Source organism: Gymnoscopelus braueri, assembly GCF_963280865.1.
Source record: "Gymnoscopelus braueri genome assembly, chromosome: 18".
NCBI lineage: Eukaryota > Metazoa > Chordata > Actinopteri > Myctophiformes > Myctophidae > Gymnoscopelus > Gymnoscopelus braueri.
Window position 1 is genome coordinate 40,933,896 of NC_137618.1, and position 25,347 is coordinate 40,959,242.

At 40.8% G+C, this 25,347-nt stretch overlaps 1 protein-coding gene across 1 annotated transcript; it reads right to left on the reverse strand.

Moving 5' to 3' along the window:
• ikzf2 (IKAROS family zinc finger 2) lies at positions 1-25,347 on the reverse strand (the record flags this gene model as incomplete). Its single annotated transcript, XM_080412242.1, has 7 exons — positions 24,968-25,347; positions 24,458-24,529; positions 20,801-20,847; positions 12,554-12,661; positions 5,291-5,482; positions 2,927-3,094; positions 1-89 (listed from the first exon to the last, which is right to left on the reverse strand). Exons 3-7 carry the CDS (start codon positions 20,832-20,834, stop codon positions 1-3), a joined length of 591 nt encoding a protein of 196 aa, XP_080268368.1. The 5' UTR covers positions 20,835-20,847; positions 24,458-24,529; positions 24,968-25,347.

Sequence of the window (25,347 nt, forward strand, 5' to 3'; positions counted from 1 at the left end):
TCATTTTACGAGGCAGCCGTAGCCAGCTCCGTCCACCACATTCTTCACATACTGTGCTGTACTTCCCTGGATCAGACCACCTGCCTTATCTGAGGGAGTTAGCAGTTACACACTTTCACTGATGAAAAGGTGCACGGGAGAGGCCGGGCGAATGAATTCAGCACGATTAAGAAAAGGAAGTGAAAACGAGCGAGAAAAAGAAAGGTCATCATGATCGCTCATGGAAGACGAGAGAGAGAGAGAGAGAGAGAGAGAGAGAGAGAGAGAGAGAGAGAGAGAGAGAGAGAGAGAGAGAGAGAGAGAGAGAGAGAGAGAGAGAGAGAGAGGAGAGAGAGAGAGAGAGAGAGAGAGAGAGAGAGAGAGAGAGAGAGAGAGAGAGAGAGAGAGAGAGAGAGAGAGAGAGCGAGCTGAGTTCCTATAAAGGATTGAGATTATTTGTGTACTCAGAACAGCGATGTAGAGATAAATGTGCTTACACTCACACAAACACACACACACTTGCCTCTAGCCCTCTATAGGTATACCTACAAAACAAAATCATGTCTGCATCTGAGTAACCCCGGGGAAGGCACCACCGCCACGGACTGAGAGACGAGGGGGTCTTGTCACAAAAGGCACTTCACAGGAGGACACGCCCCCCCCCCACCCCTCTCGACACCCAGATAGGAAAGTGGGTTACAGTTAAAGAGCTCCATGCATCTCTCTATAGACACACAGAGTTTCCTCCCTATAAGAAGTGCGAGCCGAGGCAACTGAGAAAAACGTGTCCTTGGTGACAAAACCACAACTGAAACAGAGAAGACCTGGCGTCGCATCTATCCAACTGTAAGAGATGGAGCCTGCTATAGGCACCTGTGGTCGACTGCGGCTGCCTCTGCTGCCTCTGACATAAGCAGGCACATGGGTCACACAGACCCAGATCATCTAGAGTGACCTATTAAGGGAAACGTTGATATATATCTCTGTGTGTATCGGCGCTGTCGGGCGGAAACCGTGTCCAAAGCTGTTACTCTTCAGGAAATGGAAAAGAAGAACCTAGTGTTCCAATAGGTCCAAATGTGTCCAATGCAGTTGTTTATTTGGTCACAAGCTGTCGTTAATACGTTTTTGGTTAAATATGTATCAAAACCCACAGACAGACTTAACCACTTTCACTTTTCAACAAGACAATCGCAAAACAAATTGTCTCCCCCGTCTCTCCAGCTCTTTAGTAAACAGAAAATACCTTTTCAGGTCAGGATCCCAATGTTATCCAATCAGGAGAGAGAATGCATACAAAACAAACGAAAATGAGCAGACAAAATCGGAACTGGAACGTTATAAAACTGAAGCTGATAAATGAGGTGGTCTTTCCTAATTGGTGACCCACCTGAAAATGTATTTTCTGTTTACTAAAGAGCTGGAGAAACATGGAGACCCTGTTACTGAACAAACAATGATTACTTAAAAAATATCGAATTTTTACTTTTTAACAAAGAAATAACAATACACAATAATAAAATAAGATAAAAAATAAAATAATAATTGTTTTGTTTAAAATAAATAAATAAGCACAACATCTTTAACACCGTGCTGTGCAGTAAAATGCTGAAATGGCCATTTGCCTGCTACTGTATGCAAGCCTGGCATGCAGAGGAACAGCTTTGAGCTTCCCAATAAAGCACGAGATAACTTTAGTGTCATTGATTTAAAGGTGGCATGACATTCATTTTCACTTTTTTTATTTTCAATGTTTTATTTGGGGTTTTATGACCTCAATTACACCCAAAAAACCTGAACTTAGAACATTCAGTGGATTTTCTGTGGTCTGGGGTTTTCTGAATAACTAGGCTGAAAAGTAATCTGAGCTTGGCCCTTCGACAGTGAGGTCACAGTCGATTAATCCCGCCCACTCTCCTCCTCGCCCCTCCCCTCCCCTATCCTTTCCTTTGGGGGGGGCGGAGCAGAGGCGATGATTGACAGGCAAAATCCCTCACCAGCGACACCCGCAGGCAAAGATTTCTTTTTTCATTGCAGTTGAAAAGGCTTTAGAAATGTGAGAGAAAAACACCTGCCATGGATCACTGGAATTGAATTTTCACTTAAAACTTTTTGTACACTTTTGAAGGACCTGGACAAAGACTTTGAATGTGGTGTAAAAGTGAATGTCATTAAACCTTTAAGAAGAGCCTTAAAGTGTTTACCCACAGGCTTGAATGATGGTGTGACAGATAAAGCAATAGTAGAAGAGTGTGTGTAGTCGCAAACACAAAAAGTACTCCTAATATACTCTAAAAGACATTTTAGGATATGTGTGGCAGGTCTGTGTGTCTTTATTCACGCCTGCCATGAATACACCACCTAGCTCCTCATGTGTGAAACACTGGAAAGTAGGGCTGGTATTGAAATTATATCAGTATCATGATATAATACTAGATATAGTCTGGAATTTGTATATAGTAATATTGTGATATGACATGAGTGTTAATATCATATAGCATTCATTTTGCAGATTCATGTGGCCAAGGGAGGAAGAGAAGGAGGAAGGGGAAGGAGATGAGAACAAAAAAGAAAAAAGAAAAAAAAAATGAGAAAGAAAGCACTGGAACAGCTCAGGCTATTCAAATGCCAAGTTGCTAAGTGCAAACGGACAGACTAACATTCAACACATTTCATCAGCGTCCGAGCACTTTTAGTTAGTTTAGACATGTTATATAGATGTTTTTATTTATGTAAGCAGCTTAGTTTTTAACACAGATTTGACACGAGTCTTTAACATCGTGTTGGTTTTTAGTGCGCAATGAATTCCACGCCTTTTACTTTGTAATTGGTATTGTTGACAAATAAAGTTGAACCTTGAGCTGCTCCAGTGCTTTCTTTCTCACCTTTGCTGTTGCTTTTGAAACTCCTTTTCTACCCAATAAAAAAACAAGGCAAAGCGTCTGACCTGCATGCGTGCGCAGGTGTCCGGACAGAGCATCACGCCTCCGACAGGCGTAGTTACAGAAGGGACACTTGAAGGGTTTCTCTCCCGTGTGCAGCTTGACATGTCTGAGCAGGTTGCCCTTCTGAGTGAAGGAGACCCCACACTGGTTACACTGGAAAGGCCTGTCACCTACACAGTCACACAGGAAGTCAGACATCACACGTTTTATTCATTACAGACCTAACTCCACCAGTTTTATCTCTAGCTTTTTATTTTTTTGTTGTTGTTAAAAATAAATGCACGGATAGGATTTAAAGGGCAAGACCAATTTGGTAGAGGTTTGGGTTGTGTAGTTACCTTGCCATGATATAACTCCAAAGGTGGGCAAGAAATGAAATAAAAATATATAAAAATAATTGCTCCAGTGATTAGAAATTGATAATTAGAAATATGCTCCTCATTGACTTACATTGTACGCTGAAACAGCTCTCAAAGTCAGTCTCTTACCACATAAAAGAACACAAACAAAGTTGATTCAGACAATATAGAACATCACCAGACCCAGTACTAATAGTTTTTTTTAAATATAAATGTTAACTTCTTGTAGATTTTACTATTTGAAGTTCATTCCAGGTTTTCTTCCTAATAAAAATTGTAAAATCAACAGGAAGGTGACATTTTTATAATAATTATTGGGTTTGGTGATGTTCTATGTTGTCTGAATCAGCTTTGTTTGCGTTCTTTTATGTGCTAAAAGAGTGACTTTGAGAGCTGTTTCAGCGTACAATGTAAGACAATGAGGAGCATATTTTGAATTATCAATTTGTGATTATCAATCAATCACTGGAGCAATAATTTTTGATTTCTTGTCCACCTTTGGAGTTACATCATGGCAAGGTAACTACACAACCCAAAGTGGTCTTGCCCTTTAAAAACCGAAGGAGAATAAAACCCACTTCATGGGTGTCAGAGAGCATCTTCTGCCAGAAATTGAAGTGCCGTTATCGAATCGGATGTTGTGTGTTCAAAGTGACACGTTGTCCTAAATGCCACTGGTTTATTATAACTTCTGAATGCCGTTGCTGCTAAGGTGAAGCTGCAGCAGCTCTGTCACATCTCCACCTTTCTGCAGAGCACTCCTTTTGTGTGCGTGTGTGTGTATGCGTGTGCGCTCGTTCATGCATGTGTGCGTGTGTGTCTGTGTGTAGGCGGGTGTGCATGGGTGTGCGTATAGGTGTATGTGCGTGCAAGTGTGGAGTCACTTCCACCCCAAGCCAGAAACTATCAGTCACAATAACAGTCAATAAGCATTGGGCATTGGGCACATTCAGGGCTCTGAGAAAGTGCTTGAGAAGTAACATTTTCTCAGGATAAATCATTGCATTGAATTGAATCAAATTGTCGTGTCTCATTTAACGGAATTGAAACTGTGATAAAGATAAAGAATGTGGGACAAGGCCAGGAAAGTAGGTTGTCAACTTGTTCACACTTCACATGATTATCTTATTCAAAATAACTTGAATGGCAAACAATGAGTTAAAAAAAAAAAAAAAAAAAGTGCTACTATCCAATTCATTCACACACGTCCCTATTGTTCCCTTTGTTGTCTGTATCCAGGAACACTGTCTGGTACATAACTACTGTACTCTCTTCTTGAAGCGCATCTTTTTCTTTTTTTTTCCTCTTGTATCTGCGGCCGTTTAGAAAAGCGAAACACGATCCCGATGCCGTGACGACCGGAGCCGGCGTGGCGTCAGTTTGAAAGGGCTCAGGAACAGGTTGCGGGAGATTTTGGGGATTTTTTTGTACCCTGATAATGAATCCAGTGCCTGAACTATTGTCTTTGAACAAACAAGCTAAAAACCTCTCCACGCCCAAGGAAAAAGAAAAAACAGATAACTGATTAGTGACTCACTCTACAAAAGGGAAAAGGATTCTCAAGTAGATAAGTGGGCTGTAGGAGGACCTGCTCGTTCCACATACGTACGTGACTCATTCCTTCACATCTAGGGCTGCAACTATGGATGATTTTCTTAGAGATTATTCTATTGATTACTTTTACAATATATTGAATAATCCTGAAGCGTGTTTTTTATACTTAAAAAAAATGTATATATCAAAAAATCGATAAGACTGATTAACCAAATTTACAACGGCGTCGTGCAAAAATAGCTGATGTACAAATTCACTGAGCTTGTAGATCTGCTAATTTCGCTATTTACAATACAACAAATTAAAAAGCAAATTTAACCCCCCTCTCCTCCCTCCAAAAAAACCCGAAAAAACGTGTTAAATTAAAATACTTTTTTTGGGTCATAATCAATTAATTTGATTAGTTTAATTAAGTGCTGTTAAATTCAATTAGTTTGATAATTAATCACGTACCGTTGGGAATTCCACTTCCTGCCTCGGCCGTCTCGTCCCGCCCAGACATCCCGTCGTCCTGTTGGTTGTTGGGGCTGTCCGTCATTGGCTCCTCCAGCCCTGAGCCTTCCTCGCCGCTGTGGACCATGTCCTCCGCTGCCGTGCTGCTCCTGTCCGCCTCCTCCTCCTCAAGCTCCTGCTTGATTGTCGGCTCTGGGAGGGAAGAGAACAGCGAGAGTTTAGTGACTTCATCTTAGCCCATTCAATCCAGAAAACACATCTGTGTCATTTTAAGATTTTAGCTATAACCATTATTTTTTACTTTGGGCTATTCAAAAATAGCAGATATACAAGCTCATAGCACGGCACCGAGTGCCGCGCTATGAGCTTGTAGATCTGCTATTTTGTAAATCTGCAATTTTTTTTTAAATCGTGAAAATGTGTGCAAATCTTTGAATGCATAATTCTTTTAAAGCAAACATTTGTAACTCAAATATTTGCTTCTGGGGGCCCCTGGAACTACATATTTTGAGATGGGGGTCCGCGGCCAAATGCATATAATTTTAGGGGTCCTTGACATGAAAAGGTTTCAGCACCACTTATATAGCAACATGTACTGTATAGATATAGCAAGTTTTTCAGAAACCTGTTAGGATTTAGAAGACACTCGTAGATGCGTTCCCGGATTGAATGTGCTAAATCGGTCGTTCTCAAAACATTTTCATATCAAGGACCCCAGAATTGATGCGTTTTAGGCAGTGGACCCCCATTTGAAAAGATAATAGCGCCAGGGACCCCCATAAGAGAGCCTTGACGTTAGATTAGATTTAGTAGGCTACAGAATATGCTGTAGGTCAACAGAGTGAAACCTATGATCTGAATAGCAGTAATACATACATAGGCTACTCATCCTGGGGACCCCATGGAACTCCCTTATGGTTTATTTCTATGTTTATGGATTCATATCGTGCTATACGGCCCACAATACAGCTCCTGTATGTGATCTAGCCTTACATGGATTGGACTGGGCTGATCTTGGCTGGACTGGGATGGGCCACAACTATAGGGGGAGTCGATAACAAGATAATTGATACATCATCCTGTGCCCAAAATCTCTTCTGCCCGGTTCTCCTCAGTGGCTGGAGTAATTGATCTGCATTTGCACACAGCCATTGACCATTACCATGTGCACGGAACACCGAAGCCTGTTTTTCTGCTTTTCCCAAATATCAGCTGTTTATTAGCGTTTTTGTGTTAGCTGGCTCCCAGGTTCCCAAATCTTGTGTGTGAAACAAGCGCCAGGGTGTTGCCACTTCCGTGAATCAAGCGGACCATGCTCGTATCCCCCGACGGGTATGGTCTAGTACACAATGAATTACTCAGTGTTGATTTACGCATGTGTGACTCTGAGAGTAACCATTACAGTAACACAGTGTACAGTGTAGGTGTATCTACGAAGAGGGCCATACAGGATGGACCCCCCATGTATATATAGAGAGAGAGAGATGAAGGGAGAGAAGAGAGACTGACAGGGGGGGGAGAGAGAGAGAGAGAGAGAGAGAGAGAGAGAGAGAGAGAGAGAGAGAGAGAGAGAGAGAGAGAGAGAGAGAGAGAGAGAGAGAGAGAGAGAGAGAGAGAGAGAGAGAGAGAGAGAGAGAGAGAGAGAGAGAAATGGAGAGAGAGTCAGAAACAGGCTGGTCTGGTTCCTGGCTGGCTCTCCCTGGGGAGAAGGGGAGTGTCAGACGCAGGCAGGTGCTCGGGCCCTGTGGCTTTCCACTTGACTGGCAGTGGGAGACCGGCTGGATGACTGGAGGAGGGAGGGACTCTTGGAGGAGGGCAGGAGGCTGTGTGTGTGTGTGTGTGTGTGTGGGCGTGGGCGGAGGAGAGAGGAAGAAGGGGTATGGGAGGGTGATGAGAAGAGTCTGTAAAGTATTTACCGTCTCCCACAGTCCACACTTACCAGTCGCCAGTGTGGCATTTACACATAAGTGGCAGGTGCAACACAAAATGGACACACACACACGCACACACACACACACGCACACGGCACACGGCACACGCACACGCACACGCACACGCACACACGCACACACACACAGATATTCCAACACAAATAAAATGATGTAGCTTATGCAAAAAAACTAATTATACCCACTTCTTTACATCTGTAAACCAGTAGTCCATGAGCCAGAGCCCCAAAATTGAGCAATGATTATCGAAAGAGTGGGCAAAACCAAACCTATATTAAATTGTTCATAGGGTCAATACGAGTAAATAAATATATGATAACCTTTCCACAGGAGCAGCTTTTTCATGGTTATCACACATTTTGTTATTTTCCCCATACGTACATGACAGGTGAAAAAATGACAAAATTTAAAAAAGAGTTATCATAATGAAACTTCCTGAGTTGATTACTTACATGAAGACAATGATTTATCGTATTACAAGTTTTCTGAAATTGTATATTTAAATATGCAAATTAGGCATTTAGTCCATGAGCCAGAGCCCCAAAATTGAGCCAGATATTGAATATTCCCTCGTTAAAAACCTTTGACTCCAACATCTTAACAAAATGAAATAAGTATGTTGACTCTGGCTTTGTCCAATGTTCCAATATTGATTCTGGAAAGTTATGCAAATGTGGGCATATTTTCCTAATGCCTAATTTGCATATTTAAATATACAATTTCAGAAAACTTGTAATACGATAAATCATTGTCTTCATGTAAGTAATCAACTCAGGAAGTTTCATTATGATAACTCTTTTTAAAATGTTGTCATTTTTTCACCTGTCATGTACGTATGGGGAAAATAACAAAATGTGTGATAACCATGAAAAAGCTGCTCCTGTGGAAAGGTTATCATATATTTATTTACTCGTATTGACCCTATGAACAATTTAATATAGGTTTGGTTTTGCCCACTCTTTCGATAATGAAATCTTGTCTGGCTCATGGACTAAGTGATGTGACAATAAAGTTGATTCTGAAACTCAAGATTTTTCAAAAATAGCAGATCTACAAGTTTGTGATATGACGTGTTGTGAGCTTGCAGATATTTTAGAATAGCTGAAATATGAACTAAGGCTATTTTTTTTTGAAGAATGTTCAGAACCCAAGATATCGTGATCCGAAGATTTGCTGCTCCATTCACTTCTTGTTTAACTTATTACTGAAAAAGGCTTTATCTCGGCTCCTGAGCACTTTTTTTTACTTTAAAAAGATTGCTGGCACAGTAGCAACATATTTTTTTATTTCATTGGCACTGAGAGAGTTAATTACAATTTTGAGGTAATTGTACTTTACTTGAGTATTTCCAATTTCCAACACTTTTACTTCTACTCCACTACATCTCAGAGGCTAATATTGTACGTTTACTCCACTACAATTATTTTAACACTTTAGTTACTAGTTACTTGGCAGATATAAATTATTACATTATAAAACATACATTAACCACTTTAGCCCTATTTTATACCTAGGCTATTTGAAAATAGCCGATCTACAAGCTTGTAGATCTGCTATTTTCAAATATTTTAGTACTTCTACTTTTGGTACTTAAGCACATTTTGATGCCAATACTTTTGTACTTTTACTCAAGTCAATTTTGAATTCTGGACATTTACTTGTAACAGGGTAATTTCTATACTGCAGTATCGGTACTTTTACTTAGGTAAAGAATTTGAGTACTTTTTCCACCGCTGGTTAAACATATACGCACTCTTGCATGCACGTGTGGTTGCATATTGCCTCACTCCTTATCCTGACAGCTGCTTTCTGATTGGCACAGAATCAGCCATTGAGAAGACGTGACATTTCTTACGCCTCGCTATTATCCGAAGATTATTCTGTGAGTCAAAAGAGCAAACTGAAGGAGGCTCCACACATTCTTGGGCAAAGTGTGGAGAACCTGATCTCGGGCTCCATCTATACGACGTTTGAGACCAGCCCATCCTGATCCTGACCAGCCTGTTCTGAGATCTGTGAGACTCGCTGGTATTAATCACAGGTTGAGCGTGAACGCGGTAGTAACACATCAAAGCGTATAGCATCTCCCTCTGCATCCATTCCCTTGTCCCCTCGAGCTCCGAGGCTCTATTCACTTCAGAATGCGTCTGTCACTCAAAAAGCTCCTCGGAGTAGACGTGGAAGAGGCCTTTCCTTTTGAAAAAAAGGGCCTTTCCCCACAAAGCTGTTCTTACAGGTGGTTTGTTCCCCACGCCATAGTTCCTGGCAACGCGACGCAGACCCAAACATGGCTCTGCTTACACTTGTTGCTATTCTTAATTATGTCTTTGTTACTGCTGCTAAAATATTGATTAATCAACACCAAAGAAATGTTACTCTTGTGTATATCGTCGCTGTCGGGCGGAAACCTCATAACTCCATTCAAAAGTCAAAAACAGAAAGATCTGCTACTTTTGATGCTTTTGTGTGATATAAAAAATCCATTCCATTTCTCCCCTCTATTTCCCATTCCAAGTGCGTTTGTCTTATACTGTATGTAACGCCAGCGCCACTATTCCAAAGTCCCCTCAGGTAACATTTTAACTATTTTCAGCAATGGGATAATAATGTTTTGGGTGGGTATAGATCTTGCTGAGCTGGTCATTTTAAAAGTAGTTCTCAAGTCAAAAAAGTGTGGGCTCCCCTGCTGTATAGTATGATCAAGTAGGGCGTTAATTTACGCAAAAAACACAAAAAAGTTAAAATCTGGAGAATAAATACATGGTTTCTGCCCGACAGCAGCGATATAAGACATCCCTATATTATCCACCCTGTTCCATGTCTTTCTCCATAAGCAGAGCTACATAGATCAGTAGTTCAGACAGAGGTGGCTGATCTATTGAGGTGTTTGTCGGTCCGACCGTGCCATCACTGAGGAGCACGTCATGCAACATGGGTGGTGCTGGTGCATTTCCCCCGTAGTCATGATACATACATGTGGTATGCAGGGTGACATGTGGATGACCTGACATTCCTGTTCTCAATTGCCTTCATAAAATCTGCCTTTAATGGTTTAGAAGAAATATGGGCTTCCCTAGGATGTTGGTTATGAACTACTGTAGTGTAGATATACAGTAAAGGAAAAAATTATTCAAAAAATGTGAAGAAGAATTAATAATTGTTTAAATGTGGCCCACACAATTTATCCCCCCCACCCCAAAAAAAAAACACATCATTAATGCTCATGTTGTGCAATTAAAAGTAAAGAGTGGCCATGAAGAGCACATTCTTTTAAGCGTAATTGAACTACTGATCTTATATGCAAACTATCTGTCACCCATGCCGCAGGGTGTAATTCTACTCTCTGTATACACTAGTGTATGTTTATGCCAGAAAGAATGCGCCACTACCACGACTATTGAAATACAATTTGCTTCAAAGCGGGCGAGTTCAGGAGCTGGCGGTACGACACCTGACACCGCCCGGCGCTTATTTTCATCAGAAGATGAGGTTCGTCTTGTGTTACAAAAGCTCAGAAAACAAATCGTGTTGAGCAACCTCCGGGATGACAACAGCTCTTATCTGTGAAAAGTATCTCCCCGTGGGACCAGGCCCTTACACCGCTCCTTGTATCTCTGACCTTGTGGGAAACCAGCTTCCCTTTTTCTCACTTAGCCCCGTCCCTCTCACTTTCCTTCCCTTTTTTGGCTCACTTAGCAAGCTCACGGTGACACGGCCAAACATGTCACTGTGTTCCACTATAGGGCTACTTCTAGTAGAGTTCTCAAATTCTGCCCGAACCCGACCCTATACCCGACCCTACCCGACGTTTTCGGTCCGGGCGCAAAATCTATGCTAATTAGTCGAGCTGGGCCGAGCCTCGGGTTCCGTGAAAAAAAAGAAAAGAAAGAAAGAAAAAAAATGTATTACCCCCAAAAAAGAAAGTTAAACCTAGCGGTAAGGCCGATGGAAATGGCAGTAGATGTGTTGGATGCAGCTCAAAGTGAACTTTATTCAGGTATCTAGTTTGTCGCCGTCCGACCTTCCTAGCCTGTGATATCAAAGAAAAACGGGCGACAATGGCCTAAACTCAATCGAAAATCGGCGATCGAAAATTGGCGAAAGTGGCCGTTTTCAAGATGTTTTGGCCATTATCTCTGGAACGGAAGGTCCAATCTGCTCAGTTTAAAGCTTGTTGGATGCGTGACTTTGAGGAACTTAAGTACACAGTGACACCTTTTCGTTTTGGGGGGGCTTTCGGGCCTAAAGGTATGGTAATAGCCCAGTTAGGGCCGGGCCTTAATTTTCGCGGTGTGAGCTTGCAGATCGGCAATTTTCGCTAAATGTCACAATATTTGTTGTACACCAATACCAATAGGGCTTAAGTGGTTAAGACAATGTTTCTTTTACAAATCAAACTGTGAATACATGCATTTTTTGGAATAAACCAATCCTAGTGTAGCTCAGGGAAGGGAGAGGGAATAATTGTCAATGTGACAGGCACCATGATGGTAACCAAGGCTTTCTGCACAGTAACTGCTACAGTCTATCACTACTGCTTATTATAATAAATGTCAGCTAATACTGTTACCTTAGGTGAACTGTGTGTGTGTGTGTGTGTAGGTGAACTGTGTGTGTGTGTGTGTGTGTGTGTGTGTGTGTGTGTGTGTGTGTGTGTGTGTGTGTGTGTGTGTGTGTGTGTGTGTGTGTGTGTGTGTGTGTGTGTGTGCGTGCGTGCGTGCGTGCGTGTGTACACGTGTGTACTTGTATTACTATAATTGCAAAGGCCAAATGTCCTCAATAGAGAAGTGCTTGTTTTCTGGTTTAAAACGATTTGGGGAGTTAGGATTACAATTGGGAAAGACTCAGGTTGGGGTTAGGATTAGGATCAGCCATTTAGAGGTTAGGTTTAGGGTTTAGGATTGGGAGTTATGCTTGATTTATACTTGGTTGTGTTGCGCAATTATCCAATCTATAAGCTCACAACACGTTGCAGCACGATGTGTTGTGAGCTTGTAGATCGGCTATTCTTGGTGATAACTCAGGCTTTAGGGTTAAGTTCTAAATGGCAAACAAAAGGTAAAAATGACATTTATTAACATAAGTTTTACGTCCTCACACGTATAGTAATACACGTTTGTGTTTGTGCGTGCGTGTCTGTCTGTGTGTGTGTGTGAGTGTCTGTCTCTACGCCTGAGTGTCTTTGTGCCGAGAAGCCTGCAAGTCTATGCCAGTGTGTGGGTGGGTATACTGGAGCACACATGCACCCGTCTACTGTAGCGTGTGCGTCCTTCCACACCAAATGCATCTGTCTTAGTGTCGAGAAAGGACTCACCGGCTGGGGATTTAGGACCCTGAGGGCTTGTCTGTCCGTTGGGCGCGCTCGTCGACAGGTCCACCAGCATTCTCGAGTTCTCCTTCCTGGGAGAGCAGTCGCCGTTACCTGGGAGACAGACGGCAAACAGTCAGAGAGAGGTGGGAACGGTGTCCTTCAAAGTACAGTGCGGTAGGCTACCAGTATGCATACGCTCGGCCACTCTATAGGATACTTTAGCTGTCGTGCTGTGAAGGCTATCCGCCCCGTTCTCGTATCATGTCACAGGCGAAACGGATTGACTGACAGACTGACTGATGTACACAAAGGCAGACGGACAGGTGGACTGACAGAAATGAAATCAGAAGCTAAAATAAAGACAGACAGACAGACAGTGTCTCTACCACTGCAATTATGAATTTGAGGTTAACCGTTGGGATACAAATGCCGATGGACAAAGAAAGTACCCAGATAAAACAGTAATGATTCATTTACAACAATCCGTTTCTCTGGATTACATCCTTTTCTTTCACAATTTGCCGCGACCATGTGCACAACAGATGCCAAAGGCCCAAATCTTGGATTGAGTCAAACATAAGTTCTGAATTATCCTCACACAAGCCCACTTACACAGGCACCTGTGCACCTGTGGAATTGTGGAATGTCTGAACACATGGCAGCCTAACCAGCACAGCTCAAACACAATAAGATCACACAGTACAGTACATGGCATGGACTCCCAACATAGTCTGATGGTTTGTCTGATTGTATACTTGTAAAACAAGTATGGATTCACTGTCTCGTAAAACAAAACCGCACATGACAAAGCCTGTCTTAAAGGTAGGGTAAGTGATTTACTTTGGTTAAAATAAGTGTTAAGTAGCTCATAGTCTGATAGTACTCATTGCTATAGAGTGTTTGTTCAGTAAAATGAGTCTCCCATGTCTCTCCAGCTCTTTATTAAACAGAAAATACATTTTCAGTGCTCTCTCCTGATTGGCCTGAATTGTGTCACCTAGCTGAAAATGTATTATATTCTGTTTACTAAAGAGCTGGAGAGATGCCTGTGACCGAACAAACGCTCTGTAACAACGATTACTATCAGAATATAGTACTTTAACCTTTTTTAACCAAAAACAAAAAAGAAAATATCACTTACTCTACCTTTAAGTTTGCTGTAAGTGATATTTGTTGGCTAAAACTAAACTTTTTGTGAAAAGGTTAAAGCTCTATTCTGATAGTTATCATTGCTATATAGAGTGTTTGTTCGGTAACAGGGGTCTCTCCATCTCTAATTATTCGTAGTAATTTATTTTCATCACTTCCAATGTCAATTGTTTATCTTATATCCTGTATGAGTTCTATCGCCTGATTTGTTGAAATTTGTATCCCGACATAAAGATGTCTCTTCTGTTAAAGAGCTGGTGACACTCTATAGCAATGATTACTATCAGAACATAGAGCTGTTTAAGACTCATTTTACCTTTAAGTGCCTTCTTTTCCACATCTCTCCTCATCTCCACTCACATGCCCCTGTGGACGTAACCTGAATGGTCACTATAGAGGTCAGCTGGTTCAAAGCCGAACAACATACCGCTCCGCGGAACGGTCAAGGCTCCTGGCTAAAAAAAAAAACACCTACAGTATACACTATGGGATCCTAATATCCTGCCGTCGCGGATCGAATGGCCGGCCGCTCAGCTCTGTGTCCACTCGGAGGGAGAGCTACCCAATCCCTTATCCCGTTACAGGCTGGCCCCATCAGGGTCACCGCAACAATGCGGTGGCAACAGGTGCACACCCCCCTCTGACCCAGGTGTCAGATCCCAGAGGAACCACAGTGGGGCCAGAGCTGCCATTCACCCACGACGACACCATTAGAGATTCTCCTTGAGCGACCCGACAACTGAGAGGTAGCTGGAAAGCACCTGAGATGCTGATACCGCTAGCGCCTAAAGTTTCTAGTAACGGAGGCATGTGATGGACGGTGCATTTTTGCATTTTAAATTTGGGGAATTATGAGGAATTTGTGGGGGAATTTTTTTTTAACCGCTTTAACCTGTACGTCTTTATTTTGTGCTCGTCATTATTGGCGAAGGTTTCTATAAATGTTCCGAAAAGAGAAGATGTACATGTTTGCTCACAAGTTCACAACGTAGCTTGTACATCAGCTATTTTAGAAAACATTTCGATTTTTTTTCTAAAGAAAAACTACATATTTTCAAAGATTCTGCTAATGAAAATACAATAATAATAAAATAAAATTGATTAAAAGAACATCAGTGTCGGATCTTCCCCCCATTCTCTATGAGAGCTCCACTTATTGACAAGCCTCTTGGCATTGTGTCACTGTTGCGTCGGGCCACCGTTGAGTGAGGCACTCTAGGAGACTCGGTCCACGACACAATCCCTGGGCCCGGGCTCGGGTTGCACATGTCGGGGTTGGAGGAAATCTCAGGTGACTGAAGGCTGCATGGCTATCCCTTGGCAGCGCTGTCCTGGAGACAGGAGTGGCCCAGATTTGTCATGAAGGATTTTCCATTACTGTAGTGCACGCACTGACAGCTTCGGCTCACTGGTAAATCGATTAGCGGAGATATATAACTAGACCCTTGCACCAAAGCCTTGAATGCCATCATGATACGTTGTAAAAAACATTTAAAGATTCACCTTCGGAACATTCTGAACATGCCTTTAAAAATTGACATTATTTGAAGGGGTATAGGACATCTAAGCTGGATAAACGATATGGTGTGCTTTTCACTCAGGACAATAGAAAAAGAAATCGATCCGAGATAGAACTTGTTTCCGATGGTCAACTGTTCAACAATATGTAACTTTGAATAATGCTGTAAATGGATTGTTCTTTTAAGTCACAGGAAGGTAGAAATGCCCCAAGATGCTGTTTGACATCAGCAACCAAGTGCATTCCTCCTTCGCTTGAAAGATGGAATTGAATAATGTAGTAATAAAGAAAGGCAGGGAGATGCAGTAGGGTTATATCTGTTGTATCAGCCCTACACCAAATGAAGTTATTTCACTGTCGCAGACACATTTCCAATTTCAGAATACTATCGTTTTTGCTACAGTAGTGATGCGTACTTGCATAGGGGTGTTGGAAAAAAATAATGTATTTGATGCAAGTAACATTAACAAATTTGATGCAGAAACACAACATAAGTTGTGTTTCTGCATCAAATAGAACTACACCTAATCTAAGATTCCATCAAAGCCAAGATTTTTTTTTGAGCTGTCGGAAATAACTAGGCTACACTTCATTGTTAAAGTCAAGATGAAAACAATATAATAATTTGGATTAAACTGATTGGGAATATTTTTTTAATTTTTAACCAAATCGTGATCCCAAGAATTGGAATCGAATCGTGATTGATTAATTGTTTGCAGAGGTCCCTAACCTGGGGTCCGCGGCCCATTTAGTGGTCAGCGGACCATTAGCTGGTTACACCAGTTCACATGGAAATGCTATTTTGGGGGGATTTTAACAAAGCAAAAACACAGTCGGTCACTTAACAACGCATTTCGCACCAATCGTCAACAACCCCCGCCAGTCTGTCTGCTGTCTCAATGAGTTGCTAAATATTATGCAATTCTCCCAACCTAGCACATTTCCTGTCATTGTGTGTGTCACTCAATATGACGGGTGCAATTAGACCTGTCACAATTATTATATAATCGCCTAGTCGCAATTATTTGAGTGAATCGTTAAAAAAACATTTGCATAATCGTCATAATCATTTCCATGTTGAAAAATCTTCATATATTTTCAAAAAAAAAAATTAAATAGTGGAAATAGCCGATCTACGAGCTTAAAACACATTTTCAGCTTGTAGATCAGCTTTTTCCACTATTCGTGTTTTTTTTTGTATAAAGTTATTAAATGATGTAAGTTATTTGTCATATTTGCCCTGTGCACCTTTTGTTTACGAAGCCTAACAGAAATATAATTATTATTTATAATCTAAGTAAAATGTTATAATCGTGACAACCCTAGAGGTACAATGACCAAATATATAATGACTGGAAAGAGATTTTGTTTCCAAGTCTGCATTCGGCGCGATGGGGGGGGGGGGGTCACTGGCAATTGTTTGATTTAGCTATGTTTTTTTTGTGTTCCTAAAAAAGTCTCCGCTTGGCATTACATTTCAATGACGACAAGCAGTGTTGTAAAGTAACTCAGTACATTTACTAAATTTCTTTAGGTACTTTTACTTTACTGGAGTACTTCCAATTTTCAATACTTTTACTTCTATTCCACTATACATCTCAGAGGCAAATATTGTACACTACAATTATTTGAAAACTTTAGTTACTAGTTACTTTGTAGATTTTGATTATCATTACAAAACATACATTAACCACTTCAGCCCTACGCATAATTAGGCTTTTTGAAAATATCCGATCTACAAGCTCACAACGCATCGCAAAGCGACGCGTTGTGAGCTTGTAGATCTACTATTTTCAAAGCATTAAGCACGGAATTAAAGTTGGCGGATAAAATGGCTCCATAGCATTCAAAGACAAACTGGAACCGTTGGGATGGCGTGTGCACATGGGCATAATTTGACATGTTCCCAACAGTATCAGGGATTTTGGGAGAGCCTGAGGTCCTCATCCAGCAGGTGAAAGAAGACCTGTATAACACTGTATAACACAGTGGGAATATAGTATTTGACCTAAATTACCTTACATCTTTTGACAACAATATCCAACATATATTATGATATATTAGTCTGTTGAGTGTTGTGATATTGTGGAATTGTTGTACAAGGAGTATGTAGTGTATGAGAACAAGGGCAATGTTTAACACTATATCTCCCTGTCACCAAGCCCCACTGATGTTATATTAAATCACATTCTTATTGATTAATAGACAGACAGACTGCAGTGGCTAGATAGATGGAGGAGATGGATGGATGGATGGATGGATGGATGGGTCGATGGATAGATGGATAGATAGATAGATAGATAGATATATAGATAGATAGATAGATAGATAGATAGATAGATAGACTTTTGCTTATAATGGTCAAATACAGTCATATAGTCAGTCATATAGCAAGTCAGTCATATAGCAAGTGAACACATTTCACTCCCCCGCATTTAATTGGTTAATCCACAGACATTGAGAATTTAAGTGTTTACACAAAAACACACAATCAGCAAGGGAGCTGTGCCCGGCGTTGGCGGCGTCCCCCATTTGCTGAGTCAATGCTGTATTACGAGCAGCGAGCTCTGGATAGAAGACAAGCGGAGGCTTCAGGGAAACACATTCTGAGTAACACGGCCACCTGGGATCATTCACTATGTTGTGTTGGCGAGTGGAAAGGAACACAAGTCACAGAAAACAGAAGGAAACCTGTAGGTGACACAATCAGTGGAATCAATGGAATTGAATTGAGACGCGTGCATCTCCAAAGAGTCATCTCCCCTCGGAACTTAAGACCGGTCTGCATTATTTCGTGACTCAGAACAGGCTCGAAAGACTTGCGCGAATAGAGGTTATATGAATAGCATAAAAATCAAATCAAGGGTATAGACTCGCAGCCACCTACAAACCTAGCGTGTACACAGAACAAAAGCAGTGCATGTGGGACTGTACGCGATTTGTTCCCTGAGTGACGGGGCACTCAGTTCTGGCTTGTTGGATACACACACAGTGTGGGATCTGGTTTTTCCTGTCAAACTCAAGCTTCCCAAACGTACACCAACAAACACACACCTACACACACCTACACACGACAAGGGAAGGAGACAGATTGCAGACAAAAGTTAACTTACACTCGGAACTATGCTGTTCACAGTCAGGCGTTTGTAATGGTAAAGCAAAACTATACTATATAATGCTTCTTCCTACATGTTGGCTTAATTATTTCAAACCTTAGCTGACCAGAGTCCCCAGGGGTCTATACTAGGCCCCCCTCCTGTTTTCGCTGTACACTAAATATCTTTGCAGACAATGGCCAATCTACAAGCTCTTACAATGCGTCTCAATGTGACACGTTGTGAGCTTATAAATCGCCTATTTTCACTGAATGTTCACCCCAGAATAGGGATGCAACTTGCAAGTGGTTAATAACAAAAGCATTCAATCTTATTGCTGAGGGAGTGGAGGGAAATACCAGGGAGGACCTGGTACCGTCTAAGCCTGCAAGATAACAAATCTCTGGCCCATCTGCCATACTGCAGCAGGATGATACAGCTTTTCCTGTTCCACATGCAGCTCCTTCAGAAAGCAGAACAGCTTTTTTAGACGTGCTGACGGTATTACTACTGATGGAGAAACGCTTCAGTGACTTTGCCCCGGCACCTTTAAGCGTGAGCATGCTTAGATGGATATTACACTAACAAGACACACCTGTGTCTATAAACTAACTTCTACAGCAGCCATTACAGGGATAGTTCACCCCATAAGGACTTTTTTTTTCTATCGATGACAAAAACTTGAATTCATGGATATTTTTTTGTTTTTGTTGCATTCCTAAGCCAATAATGTGATGACCGGCAGCGGTTCCGGTAGGAGACACAAATAGTCTCCTTTGTGTCTCCTACCGGTACGCTGGTCATCAAATTATTGGCTTAGGAAAGCGACAAACAAAAAATCCATGAATTCAAGTCTCCATGGGGTGACTAATCGATAGATTTTTTTCCTTTTTTTTATGAAATATCCCTTTAACCCATCAAGACCTGGAACGCATCTGTGTCACTTTAGATTTATTTGGCTATTCAAAAATAGCAGATATACAAGCTCATAGTGCGGCACCAAGTGCCGCACTATGAGCTTGTAGATCTGCTATTTTTGAAAAATCTTGAAAAAAAGATTTTTTTCAAAAAACTGTTAGGATTTTTAAGAATCGCCTCAGCTCTTAATGGGTTATGGGAGTCCTCTGTCCTGTATATGACACCCTGCATTACTAATGCAATGTCCAAGTGGCTAGAACCTCATACATATATATATATATATATATATATATATATATATATATATGCCATGTTTCCTCAGCATCATGCTAGCGGAACAAAGCAAACGATTACTTGTTCTAGCTCTCTCATTTCAAAAGCGGCCCACGGATGGACTAGGAGCGATGGAGTGGCCTCCTATCCTTCCACCGCCGCCTCCTGTATAGCCTACCCCGCCCGCCAACTGTTCCGACAGATGTGTATTGTGTACCCCCGATGGAGATCGCCCCTGTACATACCCCGCCTGCCGACTGTTCCGACAGGTGCGTGTACGTGTACCCCCGACGGACGGAGACATGAAAGTCCCCGCTGATGTAATAAACAACAGCAAAGAAGCTACTGTGTATAGCTGTACCTGTGTGTTGTGTTCACATTATGCACACATACAGATACCTAAGGAGGACAGGCGGGGAAATGCTTCAAAACACCTGCCCAGAGGAAGCCAGCAAAAGGGCAAGGGAGAGCCACAATGAGCAAAGCGACAGGATGTGTCGCCTGAGCTCGGTTTTCTAGACTTTTCTGGGCTGAACAGGAAAAGGGCTGCGCTATAGGGGAAAATCCCTAGCAGTGTTTACAGTGTCTTGTGCAATAATAGAAAATTAATAAATAAAAACATTTTTGGGATATCAGCGTTATTATTATTGTAACGAATGGTAAAAGCATTGCAAGCGGTATAAGGCCGTGTTGAAGAGGTAACGTTTCTACTTTGTTTGTTTGCAATAGTTCACGCACACACAGACACACATATGCGTGCACCTGCGCGCGCATTTACACACACACACACACACACACACACACACACACACACACACACACACACACACACACACACACACACACACACACACACACACACACACACGCACACACACACACACACACGCACATTAACAAATCATTCATTTATGTCCACATCACTACTAAACAGGGCAACAAAAGCAATTGAAAAATGTATGCATGCCTGCAGAGCATAATGGATGCATACTGTATATCAGCCCCAAATATGGCAAATTACAGTAATAATTGACACCAAACATGTATAGAACAGCAACACAACATAATATGCAGGCACACGCATGCACGCATGCACGCACACACACACACACACACACACACACACACACACATGCTTAGGCACGTAGCCACGTTCAGTATATTCTTTAATGTGAACTGGCCTTTTAAGACTCTCCAACCACAATGCATCTCAGACACACAACAGAGCTAGAGTTATCAGCACAGAATGTACTGAGAAATGCAGTGCATGAGAAAAAAGGACTTGTGAGGACTTACCAACACAGTAGCCATCGGGGGCCTCTGTTTCCATAGCTTCGGGAGCGCTGCAAGGGTCAAACAGAAACCGTTCTGTCATTTTTTATGCATAGAACATTTTGTTTCCTAGCCATCTCATGTACCAACAATGATCATGAAATAGTTCATCCCACCAGGACATTAATACGTTTGAAGTAATTGTTGCAGGTTGATGGTTTATGAGCTAAACATGGCAATCTTAAAGGCATAAAGATTATGTGCTTGCCGCAATAGAATCCTCCTCTTTAAAATAACAGCACACACCTTTGGACAATAATATGCACTAAAGCGCTGGTTCTCAAAGGGGGGTCCGGGAAAACCCCAGGGGTCCTTAGGTGGTTCCAGGGGGTCCCCAGCTAAATGAGGAACAGTTTAAACACTTAATAAGCCCTATTTTCTTTTCCTTTCCTATTCCTCTGCTATTTTCAGAAAAATATACAGTATAGACAAATGTTGACAAGTCTTCACTGGTTGGAAGTCCCTGGCACAAATGTCTGCAGGCCAAATGCATATCAATTTGGAGGTTCTTGACATGAAAACGTTTGAGAACCACTGCATTAAATAAACAAGTCAGATAGTTCTATTGTCTTTTTTTAAAATCTCAGGTTTGAGTTCCCCCACAGTCAACGACTACAATAAAACACAAGTCTAAATGGTCTTGGTTATGTGGTGTCACACAATGCACATACATGCTTCAAAATAGTCATTGAACTTTACTGTTGCTTACTAGGGAAGTAGCAACCAAATGTATCTACAATAGCTACACTATTGGGTAGTTAAAGGGATAGTTCACCCCCAAAATGACTTTTTCTCTCTATCGATTAGTCAACCTACGGAGACTTGAATTCATGGATATTTTTTTGTTTATGTCGCATTCCTAAGCCAATCATTTGATGACCGGCAGCGGTTCCGGTAGGTAGGAGACACAAAGAGTCTCCTTTGTGTCTCCTACCGGAACCGCTGCCTCCCGGTCCGCTGGTCATCAAATTATTGGCTTAGGAATGCGACAAAAAATTAAAATATATCCATGAATTCAAGTCTCCATGGGGTGACTAATAAATGGAAAAAAATATTTTTTGGGGGTGAACTATTCCTTTAAGGGGTTACTAGATTAGCATAAACCAAATGGCCCATGGGCTATGAGATGTAACCTACAGTATGGCATTGGCATGTTTAGTAATATTAAAACATTTTTATAAAAACAAAGCCTGTATAAAGAAGACCATGAATTTTGTATTTAGTCTACAATTGTAAGCTTTATTTCAAGAACAATTAATTAGGCCTTATATACTTTTGCTCATGACAAATATCAAAAATATTTGCTCTACAAGCTCACAACGCTTCACGATGTAATGCGTTGTGAGATTATAGATTTTAGCTATTTTTGAAAAATAAAAATAATAAAACTTTTGAAAACTTTTGAAAGAAATTGTAAATGACCTATTATGACATGCCCAAAAAATGCCAGGGTTAATGTGGTTAAGGGCACTAAATTACAAAACTACTATTCTAAAAAAGTTCTTAGTGACTTTTTGCATATATACTTGAAAGCCCATGTTAGGCAATTAAATATTAAAAATGTAATCAGATTTTCCACTATGAATGTGACGTTGATTAGCACACGCAGCTGACACTATAATGACACAATTAAGAATCCCATTGTGTCCGATTTAGGTTCTTCCTGGACTTATCATCCAGCCTACTGATGAAGGATTAATATTAATTAGCTGGCTGGCTGCCAGTAGGCTACAAGTCGGACATTTAACCCATTGGAAGTCAGTATAGCAAACCCACTGCAGTGCTGGACACTTGGTACTCAACTCCAGTACTTGAGTCAAAGTATAGATACTCCTGGTCAAATGTTACTCCACTACACGTGAAAGTTGCTCTGTCCAATTTGTACTTGAGTTAAAGTACTGGAGTACTTGCTTTAAAAACATATATACTTAAGTATTCAAAAGTACCTGCTTTTAGTATCCAAAAGTGCAATTACAATGTACGTTTTATTTTTGAAATGATCTACAAGCTCACAATGCATTGCATTGTGACACATTGTGAGCTTGTAGATCTGCTATTTTCACAATTTGAAATTGTTGGTTAATTCATGATAAACCATTTTTTCCCGTCCTAGAAATGTGGTGGAGTCCAAAAGTAACATGTCTCTTTGAAAGATAGTGGAAGTATCCAAAAAGTTAAGTAAATATACTCAAATAATGTACTCAAGTAACAGTACTCAAGCAAATGTAATCCGTTACTGTCCGCAACAGTACTGACAACTGTAAGTCATACAAAAAAAGGAAGTATCACAACAGAGTTTGTGACATCCATGGAAATCACCTGTTGAAGTGCATGTGCATGTGTGTGACACATTTGCCAGTCTGGCTGCATACGACTTTCTTTTTTGTTTTAACCCTTTCCAGCCTTACAGTTATAGGACATTTTCAATAACTGTTAACACTATAAAGACTTGTTGTTGTTCAGGACAGCTTCAATTCATCCTGGGCTTCATCAAAGATCCAAAGGATGTCTGTGACATTCTGAAGCTTCATGAAACAGCTCTAGTTGGTTCTCTCTGTGTACTGTGAAGCATCTTTAGAATGTTCAGAGACACTTTTTGATGGGTCTACATTTCCAGTATTCACAATTCTCTAGAACCATGTATAGTGTTTCAATTACAGTAGTTATCGTATTATTGGTTCTATGTACTGTGCAGCATCTTTAGAATATCCTGAGACACTTGGGGGTTCTAAATTTCCAATATTCATAATTCTATAGAACTTTGTTGCATTTTTCAAATGCACCTGTCAAATCAAATATTACTTATATTAGGTTAAAAATATAAAAATGTAGGTGCCTTTCACAGTGTGTCCAGTCCACAATCCACATCATCTAAACTAAAGCAGTACATTTTATAACAATTCATCAAATCCACAACAGTGGATAGCAAGATTTCACCCGAATGTGGTCAATACAACACCACCATCTGTCACTTAGTTCAGTTATAACATTATACAATATAATTGTAGTTGTTAAGTTCTGAAAGGCTCTCAAAAGAACGATAGTTATTTTGCAGTTTCAATTTCCTTGGGAGAAGCAAAAACAACCACTTATTTAAAAAAGTGTAATAGTCAGAAGCAGACCCCCATTTGACAGACAAGGGCCCATGTTTTCATCCAGATAGGTTGCTTGGATTGAGCTTATTGTGCTGTTTAACACATAGTAGGCCTATACACACGCATGATGACATTACATCAACATCAGGTCACTATTTATTTTTCAATGTCTATAGTCTACTAAGAAGCACCTAGGTATAATTGGGGTAAACTTCAAAATCATTTTGAATGCTGTCATATTCTGCAGGTAGTGCGTTTAAAATACATAAATAAAATAATATGTAGCCTATTTGTGTTCGAATTTTTCAAAGTATTCCACAATTTATTTCAAGATTTTTTTGAAAATAGCAGATCGACAAGCTGACAACGTGTCGCATCGCGCCGCGTTGTGAGCTTGTAGATCTGCTATTTTCAAATAGCCAATGCATATAGGTTTAAAGAGTAATTTTCTTTTTAAGTGTGACAGCAATAATCACATCAGAAAGCAAGCAAACCAGCAGGAAAAAAAGTTGATTGATGTATTTACCTTAGTGAGTGTCCCCTTTATATGCCACTGCTTAACTGGTGATCTCCGTCAAGGAGACAAGTCTCCACCTTCCTTTAAAAAAATATTTTTTGTTTGACCTAATGATGATGAACCGGTAATAATAATACAAGTTCTACAACTAGCCTACTCAGTGTGGTCTTGTTTCAGTATACACAACCAGATATAAAATAGAATACAATACACTTTAAGACCCTTGCTGATCAATATAACCTGACCATAGGATAGGCTACAACTGTGACAAAAAATATATAATTGTCAAAATATTTTAGTTTGACCTAATGATGATGAACCGGTAATAATAATAAAAGTGTTGTATAGGCTCTCAGTTTGGTCTTGTTTCAGTTATACAGCCAAATAGAAAATAAAATAGGCCTACAATAAAAAAAATAAAGAGCCTTGCTGATCAATATATAACCGACCATATATAAAAGGCTACAACTGTGACAAAAGTTATAAGGAAAACATCTGATCTCAAGTAGGTTACTTTACGTGCGTCGCTTCTTCCGCTGCGTGCGCGTCTTTCCAGCTCATGCGCGACCTTCTCATTAAGCACATCAATGCATCGGTTCAGAATGATGTGGGCTCTTTTTTTCTTTTTAACATTTAACAGAGATATAGAAGGTAAAAAAGCGTCTCCACTGCAGCCGTGACAGCGGGTCAAGGAGGAAAGACTCTCGAAGTTTGTAAAGGAAAAGAAAAGAGAGGGATGAATCAAACTGGATCGGCCGGTTCCTAAGGAATTAGGCAGGGAGCAGCCATGCTATTTTCTACTTGTTGTAAAGGGATTGGAAAACCGTGGGTTGAAAAGCTAAGAGAATGGAGCTGTGAGTTATTATTACATCATTCACACCGGCACAGGCAGCGCCTCG